The sequence below is a fragment of the Tupaia chinensis genome, unplaced genomic scaffold (genome assembly GCF_000334495.1).
Source record: "Tupaia chinensis unplaced genomic scaffold, TupChi_1.0 Scaffold000275_1, whole genome shotgun sequence".
Lineage (NCBI taxonomy): Eukaryota > Metazoa > Chordata > Mammalia > Scandentia > Tupaiidae > Tupaia > Tupaia belangeri.
This window is the reverse complement of record NW_006159757.1, coordinates 6,994,216-7,011,192: the sequence shown is the minus strand read 5'-3', so window position 1 is coordinate 7,011,192 and position 16,977 is coordinate 6,994,216. Positions and strand designations below refer to the sequence as shown.

Genomic DNA, 16,977 nt, shown 5'->3' with positions numbered 1-16,977 from the left:
GTGTGACCAGGCCCTGTTGGAGAGTTCTCTGTCATGTGCATGCACATATACTCTGGCATTAAAAAATAAATAAAGTTACGTCTGGACAATCTAACACCATCCAGTGTCATATTTCCTCCTTTTTCTGTAATCGCCCCTCACTCACAAGTCCCATGTCCAAGAAAATAAGCACATGTTTGCTGTCTATTGTGGGGCTCTCAGAAAGACCAGGCAGCTCTATTCCATGCTCCCTGCTGAAGGTCCCAGGGAGATGAGATGTTTCTGCTAACCTTACTGTGCTGACTTAATGAAAAGAACAAAGACCTTAGACCCATTGGCCACTCATTTTCCAATGAGAAAATCATCATTAACTATTAACATTTATGAGTTCTGGCATGCTCCTGGGTTGCTACCATTTGGATGAGAGCTTAAAGAATGAGAAGGTGCACTGCAGATCCACAGTTCTGAGTTCCATGAAATAACCATCTGTTGAAGCTTCACTCTGTGTCAGGCACCAGGAATACAGACAGAAAGAGCATGCAGTGCTTGTACCCCCACAGTTCACCCCAGCCCGAAGACGTACATAGAAACACACCAGGTATGGAGATCACCTTTCATGTTTCAGAGAAAATACCGCTGAAAGGAGGAAAATACATCACTAAGATCAGGGATTGGCTTTATTGCCGAAGCATCTACCACACTTTTGTAGAAACCAGTACAATACAAATAGAAAGAAAGAAGATGGAAGTGTGTTTTGGGAATTTGTATGTCAAAATTTTCATGAATCTGATGTGTTCCAGAATATAAACAGCCTGATTTGTACTCTGATTTACTTCTGAAAGCAACAAGGCTTTCACACTAAGGATTCACATTAAGAGTTTGATTTTAAAATATGTTATTCTCTACAGCTATGCAGTCAGCACGGCTGGAAGCTTACTATTATTATTATTATTATTATTATTATTATTATTGTTATTATTATTGGCCTGGGTAGTATTTTGCTATGTTCCAAGGGTCTCATGACTATTCACAAGAGACATGGTTCAGTCAAGGTGCTAAAATACTCTTCAGTAGAATAGGCTACTGAGAATTTCCTTTTATTTTTAAAAATAAACTCCATATACTACCAGTGAAACTGAGCCAATATGCTTGGGCCTACCAACACTTCTGAAGAGACGTCCAATACCTGTAAGGTGGGTTCATATACTACTTGAAACTCATCTGATGCTGGTTCAATTTATGGACATGTAATACTAGGACACTTCTTTTAGATATGTGACCATTTTCAAACATAGAAGGGGGCCAGCCTTAGAGTGCAGCAGTTACGTGCTCTCTAGAGGAAGTCAGATCTCACATGGATTGAGCCCTAGATGTGGCTGCTTAAAAAATACACTAAATGCAAGTGCACATGGCCCAGGATCCCAATGGGATAGAGAACAGGAGGAAAAATGACTGCAGTGTGACCAGGCCCTGTTGGAGAGTTCTCTGTCATGTGCATGCACATATACTCTGGCATTAAAAAATAAATAAAGTTACGTCTGGACAATCTAACACCATCCAGTGTCATATTTCCTCCTTTTTCTGTAATCGCCCCTCACTCACAAGTCCCATGTCCAAGAAAATAAGCACATGTTTGCTGTCTATTGTGGGGCTCTCAGAAAGACCAGGCAGCTCTATTCCATGCTCCCTGCTGAAGGTCCCAGGGAGATGAGATGTTTCTGCTAACCTTACTGTGCTGACTTAATGAAAAGAACAAAGACCTTAGACCCATTGGCCACTCATTTTCCAATGAGAAAATCATCATTAACTATTAACATTTATGAGTTCTGGCATGCTCCTGGGTTGCTACCATTTGGATGAGAGCTTAAAGAATGAGAAGGTGCACTGCAGATCCACAGTTCTGAGTTCCATGAAATAACCATCTGTTGAAGCTTCACTCTGTGTCAGGCACCAGGAATACAGACAGAAAGAGCATGCAGTGCTTGTACCCCCACAGTTCACCCCAGCCCGAAGACGTACATAGAAACACACCAGGTATGGAGATCACCTTTCATGTTTCAGAGAAAATACCGCTGAAAGGAGGAAAATACATCACTAAGATCAGGGATTGGCATTATTGCCGAAGCATCTACCACACTTTTGTAGAAACCAGTACAATACAAATAGAAAGAAAGAAGATGGAAGTGTGTTTTGGGAATTTGTATGTCAAAATTTTCATGAATCTGATGTGTTCCAGAATATAAACAGCCTGATTTGTACTCTGATTTACTTCTGAAAGCAACAAGGCTTTCACACTAAGGATTCACATTAAGAGTTTGATTTTAAAATATGTTATTCTCTACAGCTATGCAGTCAGCACGGCTGGAAGCTTACTATTATTATTATTATTATTATTATTATTATTGTTATTATTATTGGCCTGGGTAGTATTTTGCTATGTTCCAAGGGTCTCATGACTATTCACAAGAGACATGGTTCAGTCAAGGTGCTAAAATGTCCATAAAAGGGCAGTACAAACAGTTTTGATGTCTTTATGTTTTCTGTTTTTGAATAATCATCTGATTTGAGGGCCAATCAGTGGTATAGTTGTTGAGGCAAGTGAATCTCACATGGCTGACTGTGTGGTTTGAGTCTCAGACCTGGCAGCTTGAAGGACATCCCAGGCACATGTGCACGCCTGCCCAGAATCCCAAGAGGAGAATGGAAGAAAAAATATTGTGCTGTGGCCATCCACCCGAGAGTGCTTTCTCACTTTCCCTCTTTCTGTTTCTTTCTCTATGTCTCTCTTTGGCATGCATGCAAGTCCTAAGCAAATTAAAAATAGTAATTATAATAATCATCTGATTTTATTTACTGTCAGTACAATTTACAGGAACTGAATTTAAAAATAAATCTAATTTGAAATGACTGCAACAATGCTCAAACTGTTTATCAACAGACAATAAAATTTCAATGGATCCTTTTCATTGTATTTAGCCGGGAAAACCCCAGAGCTACATGTTATTTGCTGCACATCGAAATGTATTCTGTGACTGTGAAAAGAAAATGCCTTCCAGAATTCAATTCAGCCAGGAAACAGGCAGCAATTAAATTGTAGAAAGCATCCGATATTGAATATTTCTCCCACAGCTTTTCCCAATGCCACATCATTCATCTCCAAATTCAACAAGCTTACTACAAAACTTTGAGATTGTGAGCTGAATAATTTCTATGTACATGACATCTCTGTGCATTCTAGTTACCCTGTGAATATAACTAAGTCGACAGCTGTTGTTACTATTCAAAGTCAGATAGAATCATTGTACCTTGTAAGACACTGGAATTCAATTCATTAGGCTCTAGATCAGAGAGGGTAACATGGACCATGTCACCAATTAATTAATGGGATCATAGATTTAAGGTCAATGAAAATATTCCCAATAAACTGGCATAAGGGCATTCTAGGTAACTCAGAGGAGGAAATGCATGCTGAAGGACAATGCCTCTGTTACATTTCTTGGAGTTTGCAAAGTATCTGTTGAGAACATACTTTTACATGCAAGTTCCCCACAGTGCATTATAGCTGAAATGCAGTAACTTTTATAGTTGGATAGATCTGAGATCAATTTCCAGTTCCATCCCTTAGAAGTTGTAAGTCCTTGGGCAGATCAGATACTTAACTGGTTTTCTTCACTGCCATTTAGACCTTTGCATACCAACATTTTATGGGGCCAGGCAGTTGCACAGAGGTAACACAAGATGCTGAAGTTAATCCACATGGGAAGATTCTGAATTCACAGCTGGAGACCTCTCAGTATACTGGGCATGTGTGTGCACATGATCAGGGGCTGGTTGAGGGTAGCTGGGACATCAAGACCCTGTCGGGAGTGCCTGCCTTTTTCAATCTTGTGGAAGAAACAAATAAATTTTTTAAATGAAACAAATATTTTACAGGTGGTTCTCTCTTCAATAGCAATGCAGTCTTCATCAGTCTATAAAATAAATTATCTTTTGTCACTTCAATCTCTTGATCTCCATTGGTCTTTATGTTTCAGTCTTGCATCATTTGCAGTGAACTCTCTTTCAAAGCTCTTTGACTTTCAGGCAACTAACTCCTTTTCAGAACTACTATCTCAGAAAAATAGTCTATATCTTTCAGTTCTTCATCTTCATTTCAATTGTCAACCTACCCACTTCAGTTTCCCCTCCAAGCACTAGACACAAATGCTTTGGCAAAAGGCCTCCATGACCTGATAATCAAACCAATCAGCATTCCTGTCTCATTGGAGCAATGGATGACCAATGGTGTCTTCTGAACCTGGACAGGATTCTGCTTTCCCAGCTCACTCTATAGGCACCAAGGTGCTTTTGGACAACAGTAGAGAGGTCAGGGTAGGAGAGAGGAAAGGCAAGATAATCAAGGAGGAGAAGAGATAAAAGAAGATAGCCTAGGTCCTGCTGTGGGTGACTTGGGAGGGAAAAGAGCAAATACCTTCCACAGTGTCTGGCTCACCAAGTCACCCAGTATCTGTGAGCCCCCTTCCCCCATTCCTTCGATTTCACGCACAACTCATCACTCAAAAGATCATGTCAATGAACTAGGACTTTGTTTTCTGTTCATTTCATAAATCGTATTATGCCATGATTTCCTCTTAAATTCCCTCTCAAATACCAAATTTTATACTCCAACTTCAACCATACTATAGGGTAAATGTTACCACACTGTTGAAAGGAAAATAAGTGCAGGGAATCACTGATTAGGATAGTAATTTATTTGAGTGTCAAAGTTAGAAAAACACACAGAACATAGGTATGGCTCCCCCAGCTCCCAAGTTAGGCTGGGTGAATGGGGAGAAGACATACTCCCACCCTCCAACATTGGTAATCTGTTGAATTCTAGTGCCTTGGAAAAAGGTCTTTTAGGGGTCAGATTTTAGAGGCAGACTAGCCCACAGGGAAACATGAGGGAAGATATTCTTTCCCTTGAAGTGTCAGAAAAAGGATGAGACCAAAAAGAGGCTCCCTTCAGGTCAACTCTGTTATAGACTCTCCTGCTTTTCCAGCTATCCAAGGACCATAGTCATAATAATGATCTTTTTACAGAAATCAGGGCCCAGCAAAGGCCTTTGTGAGCCAAATGATCTATTTCTAACTTCAAATTAGAGGGACTAAAATAATTTTATAAAAAGTATTTTGTCTTTTTTAAGCAAAATGGTATTTTCTTTTCTTTTTTGCTTAATCAGTGATTTCTCTACCAATTGGATTTCTCTTGTAAACAGTGGTACCCTACATGGAAAGTTGCAAGAGGAATAAAATTAGCAAAGATATAGCCTTTATCACCTGGTGCTGCCATTATAAGCAGAGTCCCAGTGCATTGCAAAGTTTTAATCTTTTGTCACCAGATTTAAATGGGAAAATGTTCATTTTAAAACAACTTCTTTGCAAATAGGGAGTTTGGGTTTCAGAACAGAGTCAGATCACGCTTAACCTATGGCCCAAAGGTCTGTTTCATTAACAGTGGCATCACTCCTTAAACTCTCATACATGGGATGACATCAAAAGCTGAAAATAGGCCCAGCTGTGGTAGTATGCCCTGGCTGATGCTTAGTAAGCTGAAGTCAGATGAGAGACCTGGCCACCCTAAAAAGTCAGGCATGGTGGTGCACACCTACAATCCCAGCTACTTGGGAAGCTAAGGCAGGAGGATCACAGCATAGTTAAGACCTCGTCTAAAAAAAAAAAAAATCACCACACACACACACACACACACACAACTAAAAGTAAAAGAAGTTGTGCTTGTAAGAAAAGAAAGAAACCTTTTCGCATACATAACTTTTTTTTTTTTAAGAGATTTTTGTCATAGGGCACATGTGCTCCTGGAGAAAGAGAGACAGAGACAGTGAGAACGAAAGTGAGAAATCACTCCCCAGGGGGAATGACCACATCACAGTCCTTTCTCCTCTCAGGATCTTGGGCACACATGCACACACACCTGGCGGATTTTCAAGTCACCAGGTCTAAGAATCAAATTGCGGTTGGCCATGTGGGAGTCCAGTGACACTGGACAATGGACCATCACTACACCATCTGTGGGCCCTAGTATAAAACCTTCCAATGAAGTCAGAGATAAGTGCAAAACTAGCTTTAAGAAGAAAACACTGCAAATAAAATTATTTACCCTTCAGAAGTAGATGTTTTCACTGTGCCTCCTCAATAACTGAGTGCCCTGTGCATGTCCCAAAATCAGTATAATTGCTGAACTGAATACATTCAAATACTATTTGCTAATAATAACCATTATGTTCATCTCTCCATCGGTTATTAGTTATAAAAATTAATATTAACAACAATAAGTTGATGTAGACCTGGCCCTGTATCCTAGCAGTTAAGGGAGAAAGATTCCACATAGCCAACTGTGGTTTGAGTCCCAGCCCCAGTGACTTGATAAATACATCAGGCATTTGTGTGTGCCCCAAATCTTGACAGGATAGAGAGGTGGAGGCACAGGTATTGAAGCATGAGAGACTCAGAGGAAAAGAGAGAGAGAGAGACAAAGAGAGAGAGAGAGAAAGAGAGGAACAATGAGAAGTCACCCTCCGGGGAGAATGGCCAACTGCAATCCTTTCATCTCCCTTCTCCTCTTGAGATTTTGGGCAAGCATACTCATGTGCCCAGTGTATATTTCAAGTATCAAGGTTGTGGACTCTAACTGCATAGTCATGTGGGATCCAGTCACCTTAGCCTCTGTGTCCTCTGCTGGCCCTATTTAGATTCTTCATGTAAGTTGACCCCTGGGCAACTCAGAACCCTGGGAAGGTGTCCATTGGCCACACGAGGTCTCCCAGCCAAGCAGCAAGGGGAGGGTATACTCCACTAAGATCTGCTTCTACTATAAGCAGGTTCTCCCCTTCTCCCCTGTACCAATTCCCCACTTCAACCTCACTTCAACCTCCCTTCACTATGATTTGGAAACCACTCCCCCAAAGAAGCTACATTTGTCAGGAGTTCACCCCCACCCCCAATGCCAACAGGAAAGTCCCATCATGACTTGTATCCTTGCCCTTCCTCTCTGCAGGGGTCTGTCAGTTTGCTGAGGCACCTATTAGAGCTCTCGCACACGATGACCCTGGCTTTCAGCACAGCATACCTGGAACATTTATGGCTCAGGTCCTGGATGGATGAGTGAATTATATGCCATTCACTGCTGCAACCCAGAATTAGACAGGAACCTGGGATGAGGGAGATGCTTAGTAATTATCTGCTGAATGCTGAATGTTGAACAACTGAACACTTTGGTATCTGAAAGACCCTAAAGAGGTTGTAGGTAGATAAAAAGAAATACACACAACTAGTCGTAGCACCTTACGGTCTCCAACACTTATTTCTACCCTTTCTGAGGCCACAGAAGCCAATAAAAGGAGATTTTAGAAAAGTGAGTACTCTGGGACCAGCAGTTGGCATAATGGCTATGTCTCTGAACTCCCATGTAATCGACCATGGTTCGAGTCCCAGACCAGGTGGCTTAAACTCACACTGGGTGTGTGTGTATGTATGCCCAAGATCCCAAGAGGAAAATGGAGGAGAAGGGATTGTGGCATGGCCATTCCCCCTGGGGAGTGATTTCTTACTATCTGTCTCTCTGTCTCTCGCTGTCTTTCTGGCGAGCACATGTGCCGTGTAGCAAAAACCTCTCAAAAAGAAAAGAAAAAAATAGAAAGAAAGCAAAGAAAGGCGAGTACTCCAGTCTCCTCTTTGCATCCTGGTGACAAACCAATTAGTCATCCCAGCTCTGATACCTCAGCCCAGTATTCATGGCTCTTAATCATTTCTGCAGCTACTTTGTGCAAAGTTAAACTAATTATATCCTGTTCTCTTAGATACCCAGAAAGGCTTAATTGGCCATGTCTAAACCTCTGCATGCTGCTGATGACAGCATCACATTTAGATATACTCAATGGACAGATGATAGATAAGATAGATAGGTAAATACAGAAATAGATGACAGATTAAGATGATAGGCAGATGACAGATTATTAGATAAATAGGTGGATAGATGATACATAGAGAGATGACAGATTAAAAGACAGATAAACAGGTAGGTAAATGACAGATAATGGATGAATGGATGATGGCTAATGTAAGTAACAGATGGGTGAAGACAGATAACAGATAATGATTAAGACAAATACATAAAAGTGATCAGTAGATAGATATAGACAACAGACATAAGTAGATGACAGATATAGCTAGATAGGTAGGTATATAGACAAGATGATAGGATGACAGAGAGCGATAGATAAAATAGGTAATGATGAAGATAGATGATAGATGGATGAATGAACAAAGAAAACAGAACAGTGAGGAGAGTTGGGATAGTGTGGGGTGAGCATGTGGATGTGTGCGTTTCTGTATTTTTCCAATCAGGAGCAAGATTTCTGCTTTGGTTAAACAGGAGCTCTATCTAGCCTTGCTTATTTTATTCCCCTTGTCTATGCTAGTACACTCTGAGGTCTCTTGACCTCAGATGCGTCCTCAGTTCTCAACTGTATCCCAACTAAATGGGATGGAGTTTCACTGGATGGAAGAGATAAGCTATAGAAGCTTGTCACTTCAGAAGTGTCCTGTACATCCTGGCTTCCCATGGCTTTATCCTAATCCTTTTTTTAAGCACCAGAAAGAATAAAAAGGAGAGCAGAAAATCAGGAGCCCATTTCTGCCTTTCAATATGCAATATATGACTCATCAACTTCCCTTCTATAAATGTTGCTCTCCCTTACCTTCTGAACTCATGCTACCAAAAAGCAACATGTAAAACACAGGTCATGTCGACTGCAGATCAAATCCAATTACTAAGCAACTACTGCTGAATACACCTGAAAGGGATGGGAATGACATGAGAAGGGACTCCTGAAGATTCCCTACTTAAAATGACAGGCTTCTCTTTTTTGCTAAAAACAGAAGGCACGAACTGGCAGAAGAGGCAAATTTTTGAGAAAAATCTATGATGCTTCTCTGTAAATCACCCTGGGATACTGTCCCCATGGCCTTTAAAGTATCTATAAATATAGTCTCTGTCATTTTTCCCAAGTGAATGTTTCATTTTTGCCAGTAGCACTTGGTCAGTCTTCCATTTTCATCATGAATCTGTATCAGAATCTGACATATTCATTCCAGGTCACACTGCCACTAGTAGGTACATATTCTACTCTCTTTTATCTCTGTTGCCTTTGGTGGCTGACTCATTTGCTCTTTCACACACATGAGCACACACACACACAAAGCCTGATATCCCATATATAGATTACATATCCCAGATCTGGTGATTCATGAGCTAGCATGTCAACTATTAAGCAAAAATTTCCTGAACACCTTTGTAAAATATGCTGGGAACAAGATGTCAATGAGACTCTTGGTTGTATAATGCTAACCATCTCACGATACTTCATAGATATGTAGTTTATATTTTGGGGGAATCCCTGAAAGTTATGGGGTTGGAAAGATTTGGGATAGTAAAGAAGAGTCCCTACTTTGGGATTTGGGACAATGATCCTACTGATTAGATTTATGATAAATACCATCACCACTGTCTATACCTAACCCTACTTTGGGATTTGTTGCAATGATCCTACTGATTGGATTTATGATAAACACCATCACCACTGTCTATACCTAATATGTCCCACCCACCATGCAAACTGGACCTAGCCACCCTATTAAATGCCACAGCACATGAGAGACCAAAGTCCGGCCTAACCTGCCCTTCAGTGCCACAGGTTGCTCTGTTCTGAGTTTGTTTATGGGGATGCTCAGACCTCCTCTCACTGCCAAAGCCCACTTGCATCTAAGACCCAGGCAGCAAGGAGAGCTGTATAAACAATCATGTTTGGCAGAACCTTCCTCCTCTCCCAAAACTCAGAGCTCAGCACACCCCTACTCAGTCTGGGATTAACCTTTCCAAAAACTACTCTGTGTGCACACTCAGAGACACTACCTGGTTCTAGCAGACCTGACAGTGGGAAAACAGCTAGCATTTCACATTTTCTAAGGATACAAAAGTGTTAAAACTTCTGATACACTGATGGCCCAGGGAAGCATCATGCTCTGTCTTCGCTTTGCTTCAATCACCTTGTTCTCTTTAAGCAAAATGAAATTTGAAGACACACGGAGGTTCTGGTGCGGAGGGAAGGATATTAGCATAAATATTGGCTTGGCAAAACTTACATGTTTCTGGCACTCATAGAACTGAACTGCTTGCTTTTTTCCCCTTACTTTCTTCCTGCCACATGCATTTTCTGAACATCAGCAAAAAAACTAGTTTTATCATCAGAAAAGTGCTCTGGCCTGGCTTTTTAATTTGGCTGCTGCCCTCTATCAGAGAATTGATCAGGGATAACTCATTTGGACTCAAGAAAAAGAAAAAAAAACAAACATTTAGTCAAGTAAAATAGCCAACCCCTAAAAAGTGTCTAAAGCTAAGGTCAATCTTATTTGTTAACAAGCTGGCAGATAACAGGGGTCTCGTTTCAACAACTGGAAAGTTCCACATGAAGCAGGCTTACAGGCAGCTTCAGAGAAATCCACCAGTTTGCCATGTTTTTGTCAGTTTTTGTGTTCCTTCCTATCACTTGCAACAAAAACAGGCACAAATATGGGCAGAGAGCAAGACCAAAGCAAAACTCTATTCACAGGCTGAGAGCTGTGGCAGACTGAAGAAAGTCAATTCTCACCCTAGGCGCCTATTGCATATTGTGAAAATTCTTACGGGTAAACCTGGCTAGGTTTCTTTTAGATTGCGTTGAAGTCTGCAGAGATTTATATCCCATGCCAATGTGCATAGCTGGAGTAACCCACGGTCCTCCTGCTTTCCCATGTCTCTGGAGCTGTTCCAGAGCACGCTGCTGTCCCCCTCGATCACCATTTTCCTTTAGCTGCAAATGTTCATCTATGGAAATCTACTCACCAGGCTGGTAAGCAAGATGCAAATCTGATTTTGAGACATAAATGCCCAAACAGTATTAAGGTGAGCTATTTCAGGTGACAGGAGTTTCAACCTCTTGCTAAATGCAACTATATGCAAAGAGCCCAGACAAGGTTCTCAATACGGACTTGGACTCTGCCTGTGTTCATCCTTCATGTCTTCATATATACGGGGCCATAAGCATCCTTACCTCTTTTCACTCCCTGCATCCCCAGCACTATCAATACTTTGGCTTTATATGCACTTTCCCTCCACCTGAGGCACAGCCCCACAGACTGTGTGCTGCTCTTATGCTCTCACAGCATCTGTGCCAGCCCTGCCATGGCACAGGTGATGTACCTGGTCATGTTCCATTTACCTGATCATCTTTCCCACTCAACTGGGAGCTCATGAAGGGCTGGAACCAAGACCTGTTAAACAGTCTACATGTTCAAGGCTCCTGAATAAATAAGCACAACAATAATCTGACTGATTTCTTACAGGTTTCTTCTAAATTGTAATCCCCACTCATTGTCTAAGACAGATGCCCCTCCTACATTTATGAAAGTCCTTAATTATGAACACTGCCAATGGCCTAGGAAAACAGTACCCTTGGACTCTGCTTCAAGTGCTTCCTTCTCTTTAAATAAAATGGCATTTGGAGCCACACCCAGATTCTTGTGTTGCAGGGAAAGTGTGAGCCAGTGTCTCTCTGAGGGCTTCCCATCATTCAGGGCTTCACATTCAGGCTGTTTAGATGCCAAAAGCCCTTCACAAGCCCATCTACTCTACTCAGTCCTTTCTTACATGGAAGCATCAGACAAGTCAGATCTGTTTTCCTTTTGAAATGCACTCATGTGACTCTAAGAAATGTATCATTAAGTTTTTTAGTTATTGTGCAAACATCACAGAATGTACTTATACAAGCCTAAATGGAAGCTTAACTGCACACCTAGACTAGGTAAAACAGCCTACTATAACCTCGGGGGACACTGTCATATATATGGCCCATCACTGACCAAAATGTCATTCATTATCCAGCATTTGACTGCATAACATACCCTTTTATACCTATGAAGGGGCTTCGAAAAGTTCAAAGAAAAATGGAATTAAAGTACAAATTAATTTTGATGCAAAAAAAATAATTCCATGCAGAGTTTCGCAAAACTGTATTTAAATGAATTTCTTCATTCATGATAGAACACATGAGTGCACACGTGAGAATGAGAGAGAAACGAGCACCCTCCACAGATTTGGTCATGCTGCATCCACGACCTCCAGTCTTCAGCCCATTGAACCTTGGGCACTCGCACATGTGCCTAGCATGTTTCAAACTGACCAGGCAGGGGATTCAAACTGTGGTTGCCATCTGGGATCTGCTTTTTCTTGAGCAGTGCATTACTGCTACACCAAAGAGCTGACCCCATAATTTTTCAATAATACACATTTTCCATGAGCTTTTGGAAGACCCCTTTTATTATTTATCCCCAGCCTAAATTCCAACATCCCAGCCATACTTGACTTCCTTTGCCAGAATACACCGTTGGAATATATGTAGGTAGGTAGTTAGGTGTGTGTATGTGTGTGTGTGCGTGCGCACGTGCGTGCACCACAACAGACAGAAAAACCTAACCTCGACATCATCAGGATTCATCTCTATCTGTACGTCATCCTTTGAAGGCAGAAGAGAAATGGAAAATATCAAAGTGATGAGTGACCAAAGTTTTCCTCAGACTTGGGTCATAACACAAACCTCCTATACATATCTGGACACCTGGAGACCACTGAAATATATAGCCTTACCTCAGATATGCCAGCCCCAGGTGCTGTGGAGGGATGGAATAAATAGATGCCAGCCCAACCAGTCTGAGAGGCACTACTCTCAACCATCTGCCGTTTCTTTTGCCCTTCTGTGCTGGTTTACCTCCTTGAGAAATTTTGACTCCTCAGCCATAAGCCCTCATGCCACACACAATTATTTCTCTGTCTTCTCAAAGCAGTTTATTCAAGACAAGTGCAACATTTCTCCCCAACTCATAGAGGGAGTGTATGTCCCTCTGGTTAGACAGTGAGTCTCTCGTGGGCAGGAACATCATTTTCCCATCTCTCTCTCCAGCTGCCAGCCCCCAAGATTGAGAGAAAGGAGATACTGATTGATTCAAATGTCTAAAACTTCCATCTTAAACTGTTCCTGTAGCTTCCAGATCCTTGAAATCAGCTGAGATTATATGCATTACCTCTTTAAGAACCAGCACACATTTGCCTGGTCCCACTGACTGAGGTAGCTCTGCAATCCTTCCTTTGTTCAGGTAAGGGCCTGAGAAACATCTGTGGTTGATGAAAAGCTGAGGACAGCAGTACTTCCCGTTGGCAGTTCCTGTGGGAAAGGAAAGCATAACTGATGCTTAGGGCCACAGCTCCAAACGTTGGAGATCCACAAATACCTGTTTAAACCACTTACTTGACAAAACTACCTCACAGAGCTATCTCATGTCTTGATGAATGGGAATCTGGAGTTATAGAAAAATAGACCCAAAGTGAACACACCAACATGAAGGTCAGTGTCAATGTCATTAGACTTCTAATGAGGAGACTTCACTTTGTTTCCAAATTGTGACATAGTAGTAGAGAAAAACAGATGATTTTCTTTTTCTTATTTTTCTTTCTTTTTTTTTTTTGAGAAAGATGAACTAAGTCCTAATATCAGGACATTTTCTATTCCTAAAACTATCTTAGAAATTCTGATTATATTCCCATCATAGAAATAAATATTTTTGTTTATTATATATGCAGCATTTAAGACACACAAAAAATATAGAGAGACAGAGACACTGTTATCACTCTGCAGCTTGGAAACAAGCACACCAACAACACAGTTAAGATCGCTGTGTATCCTAGTCACCTCTCCCCACGTGCCTCCCATGGTGGACATCACTCTTTATTTATCATACCCGTGCAAAACTATAAACTTTATCATACATTTATGGGTGTATACCTGGAAGCAAAATATATTTTGGACATTTACAAAAACAGTCCATAAGTGGTTTTCTGAAAAATTTTGTTTGTTCACTTAAGATGAAGTTTCTAAGAGTCATCTAAGTTGATAAATGGGTATCTAGAACACTCATTCATTTTTCACTTCTATATATTACTCCTTTATATGAATACACCATACTTTCATCACCTAAACTCTTATTGATGGATAGTCAGTTGTTTCTACTTTTTCAGTATTGCCAACAGTGTTTAATGAATATGGCTGTAAAAATCTACTCCTGCATATGAGCAAGAGATTCCTGCCAGCATCTAGCAAGAGTAGAATTGGTCAGTCACAGGAATATAAATCTCCGGTTTTATTACACAAGGCCAAAGTAGCCTCCACCATGAGGATCCCAACATATTCCTATCAGGATTGTGGAAACGATCCTGTTGTCGGATGACCAAGACAAAATTAGATACTATTAGACTTCTCCATTTTGCCAATCTAGTGGAAGTGAAATGGGAGTACCTTATTGTGGCTAAAATGTTCATTACCCTTATTAGTCTTTCAATGTAGAAAGTAAACCAGGCAAGTTGTCAGTCTTGCTGTATCTTAAGGTGCCATAGGTCAAAAGTAGAATTATTAAATGACAAGATTTCATTGTAAAATTTCTCGATGTCTATAAATAGAATAAGGGTTCATTTTTGGCTAAGGAACTCTCTATTCCCACCCTGCACTACCCCTGAGCCAAGCTAAGCTACACCAGCAATGATATTTCTATATAAATCCTGTAATTAATTTGAGATGTAAGTTAACAATCTAGGTACACTTATTCTTATAAGGACTTCTATTAAGCACCAATAGATAAAGCAGTAGAAATGTTACTCTTCAGAATATGCCAAAAAAAGATTAAAATAACAATTATAGACTGTTACAGGGTAGATGACATGGTTCTTTTGAAATTATTCTGAGGTTTAAATTCTATACCACAAGAAAAATCACTAAGTCCACAGATGCATTTACATGGAACATTTTTGGTAAGATTACCCTGCCCAGACCTTTAGGAAAAAAAAAAATTATGTTAAGTCTACTCATAAAATTGCTCTCTTTACTACAAAGATAACTTCAACTAATAGAAATTCTTCCGTAGGTTTTAATCTTGGAATTCAGAGGTTTAATTTTGGCTTAGAAAACAGAATTTTAAATAAAGTATTACTTAATGTATAAACATGCTTATTATCAGATTTAGTGGTCAAAGGGTAGCTCACAATTGTATTTTCAGAGGTTATTTTAAGTTGTAAGACTTTACACACTAAAAAACACATTTATTGTTCATAGCCAGCCATTCAAACACATGTGGTTTTTAAGGAACAATTAAAAAGCCAGCAAGAAGTTAAGTATTAACTGCTAATGTAAAAATGCAAGTGAAACTGACATAAAATGTCAAAAAAAGGATGCCTAATGATGATCTTTCAACTTTTTCTGCGTTTTAGTCTATTTACTCATAATTTCTAAGAAGCACAGGGACCTGTTTTCTGCAGACCAGGAGAATTATCTAGAGCTACTGGTCAAGAAACAGAAGAAGTACAAACAGTTTAGCTTAGGAAAAAAAAAAAAACTTAAGTATCAATTTATAGCAGCAGCGGAAAAGAGAATAGGTTCAACATTGCAATATATTAATATTTATCTAAAAATACATACATGTTCCCTTCACAGTTTGGAGAGGGACAATAAGCACAATGGAACTCACTCACCTGTAGTGTCCAAGTGAGGGAATAAACAAAGGTCATGAGGTATTTTCTTAACAGGCACTGTGGATGGCAATCTGTTGATAAAGAACATTGAACTATCACTGGTCACAAACTTCAGAAGAAACTATTATATTCCAAGTCTTTTCATAATTTAAAGTGACTATTCCAGAAATTTAAGAGCATCCTAAGACTGAATGTGTGTATACGTGCAATGCTTGTAATACCAGATAAAATAATTATTTCAGAAAAGCTGTCCATAAATTCCTTTGATGATCCTAAAAAACCTATGGAGGGGCAGCAAGTGGTGTGGGGATTAAGGCTCTAGATTCCCACATAGCTAACCATGGCTTGAGTCCCAGATCCAGTTGCCTGAAAAATCACACCAGGCATGTGTGCATGCGTGACCAAATCTCAAGAGGAGAAGGGACTGCAACATGATCATCTCACTCCCCACCCCGGGGGGTATTTCTCACTTTCCTTCTCTCTGTCTCTCTCTGCCCCTCTTCAGAGAGCACACATGTCCTATGGCAAAAATCTAAAACAAAAACAAAAGAAAAAGCAAAAAAGAAGCCTGTGGAACATCTGCCCCTGAGTGGCCATCACTGATCAATTTCTTCTAGGTTGCTGCTGGGTTGGTCTCCTGTTCTAGAACTGTAATAGTGTCTTCCATTATATTTTAGACATGAAGAAACACTATCTTTTAGTTAATTAAGGTGAGACTTTTCTACTTCGCTGCTTAATTGAAAACCACTTTCTGCTAACCCTTGATTTCTGACCTCTATGCTGTGGAATATGGTCAGACTAATAAGATGATATTATCAAAAAAACCTTATTACTGGTGACCCTTAAAATGTGAAGTGGGCTTATCCCAAGACAGAGCTCTGTTATAATTCGATAAAAAAATTTAAAAAATAACTTGCTGGATAAATATTTTCTTTTACAATGTCTTCTTTTTCTTTTTTTAAAAATTTATTCTTATTTAAATTTATTTGTTTACGTTCATTCACTGTACATCATTACAGCATACAAAATGGGATTTTCCATCCAGAGTACACTGTATATTGTCTCAATCAAGCACATCAACATACATGTTATTGTCAACAAATAATTTTCCATTTCTTTTTTCCTGTGTGTTTTGCTTCCCCCCCATCCTTGATTTCCTATCTCTTACCCTCTGCCATCTCCCACTCTCCTCCCACACTGTCTCTGGTATCTATGTTGCTTTCTATACTGTCTCCCCCCCTCCACAAACACACATTTTATTGAATTACTAAAGACCTTAATTAATAGCAAACACAGCTGATATATACATTTCCATGAACACAAGTCTAACT

The 16,977-nt window shown here is 40.1% G+C and overlaps 1 protein-coding gene across 5 annotated transcripts in view; it reads right to left on the bottom strand.

Annotated features, from left to right (window-relative positions):
* Positions 1-16,977, bottom strand: part of SFMBT2 (Scm like with four mbt domains 2) — a 264,272-nt gene that overhangs the window by 42,093 nt on the left and 205,202 nt on the right. For all 5 annotated transcript variants that reach the window (XM_006150049.3, XM_027772467.1, XM_014588412.2 and 2 more), the window contains 2 exons: positions 15,647-15,717; positions 13,153-13,292 (listed from right to left, as the gene is read on the bottom strand). In XM_006150049.3, coding sequence (XP_006150111.1) covers positions 13,153-13,292; positions 15,647-15,717 — 211 coding nt within the window. The remainder of the gene's footprint in view (positions 1-13,152; positions 13,293-15,646; positions 15,718-16,977) is intronic.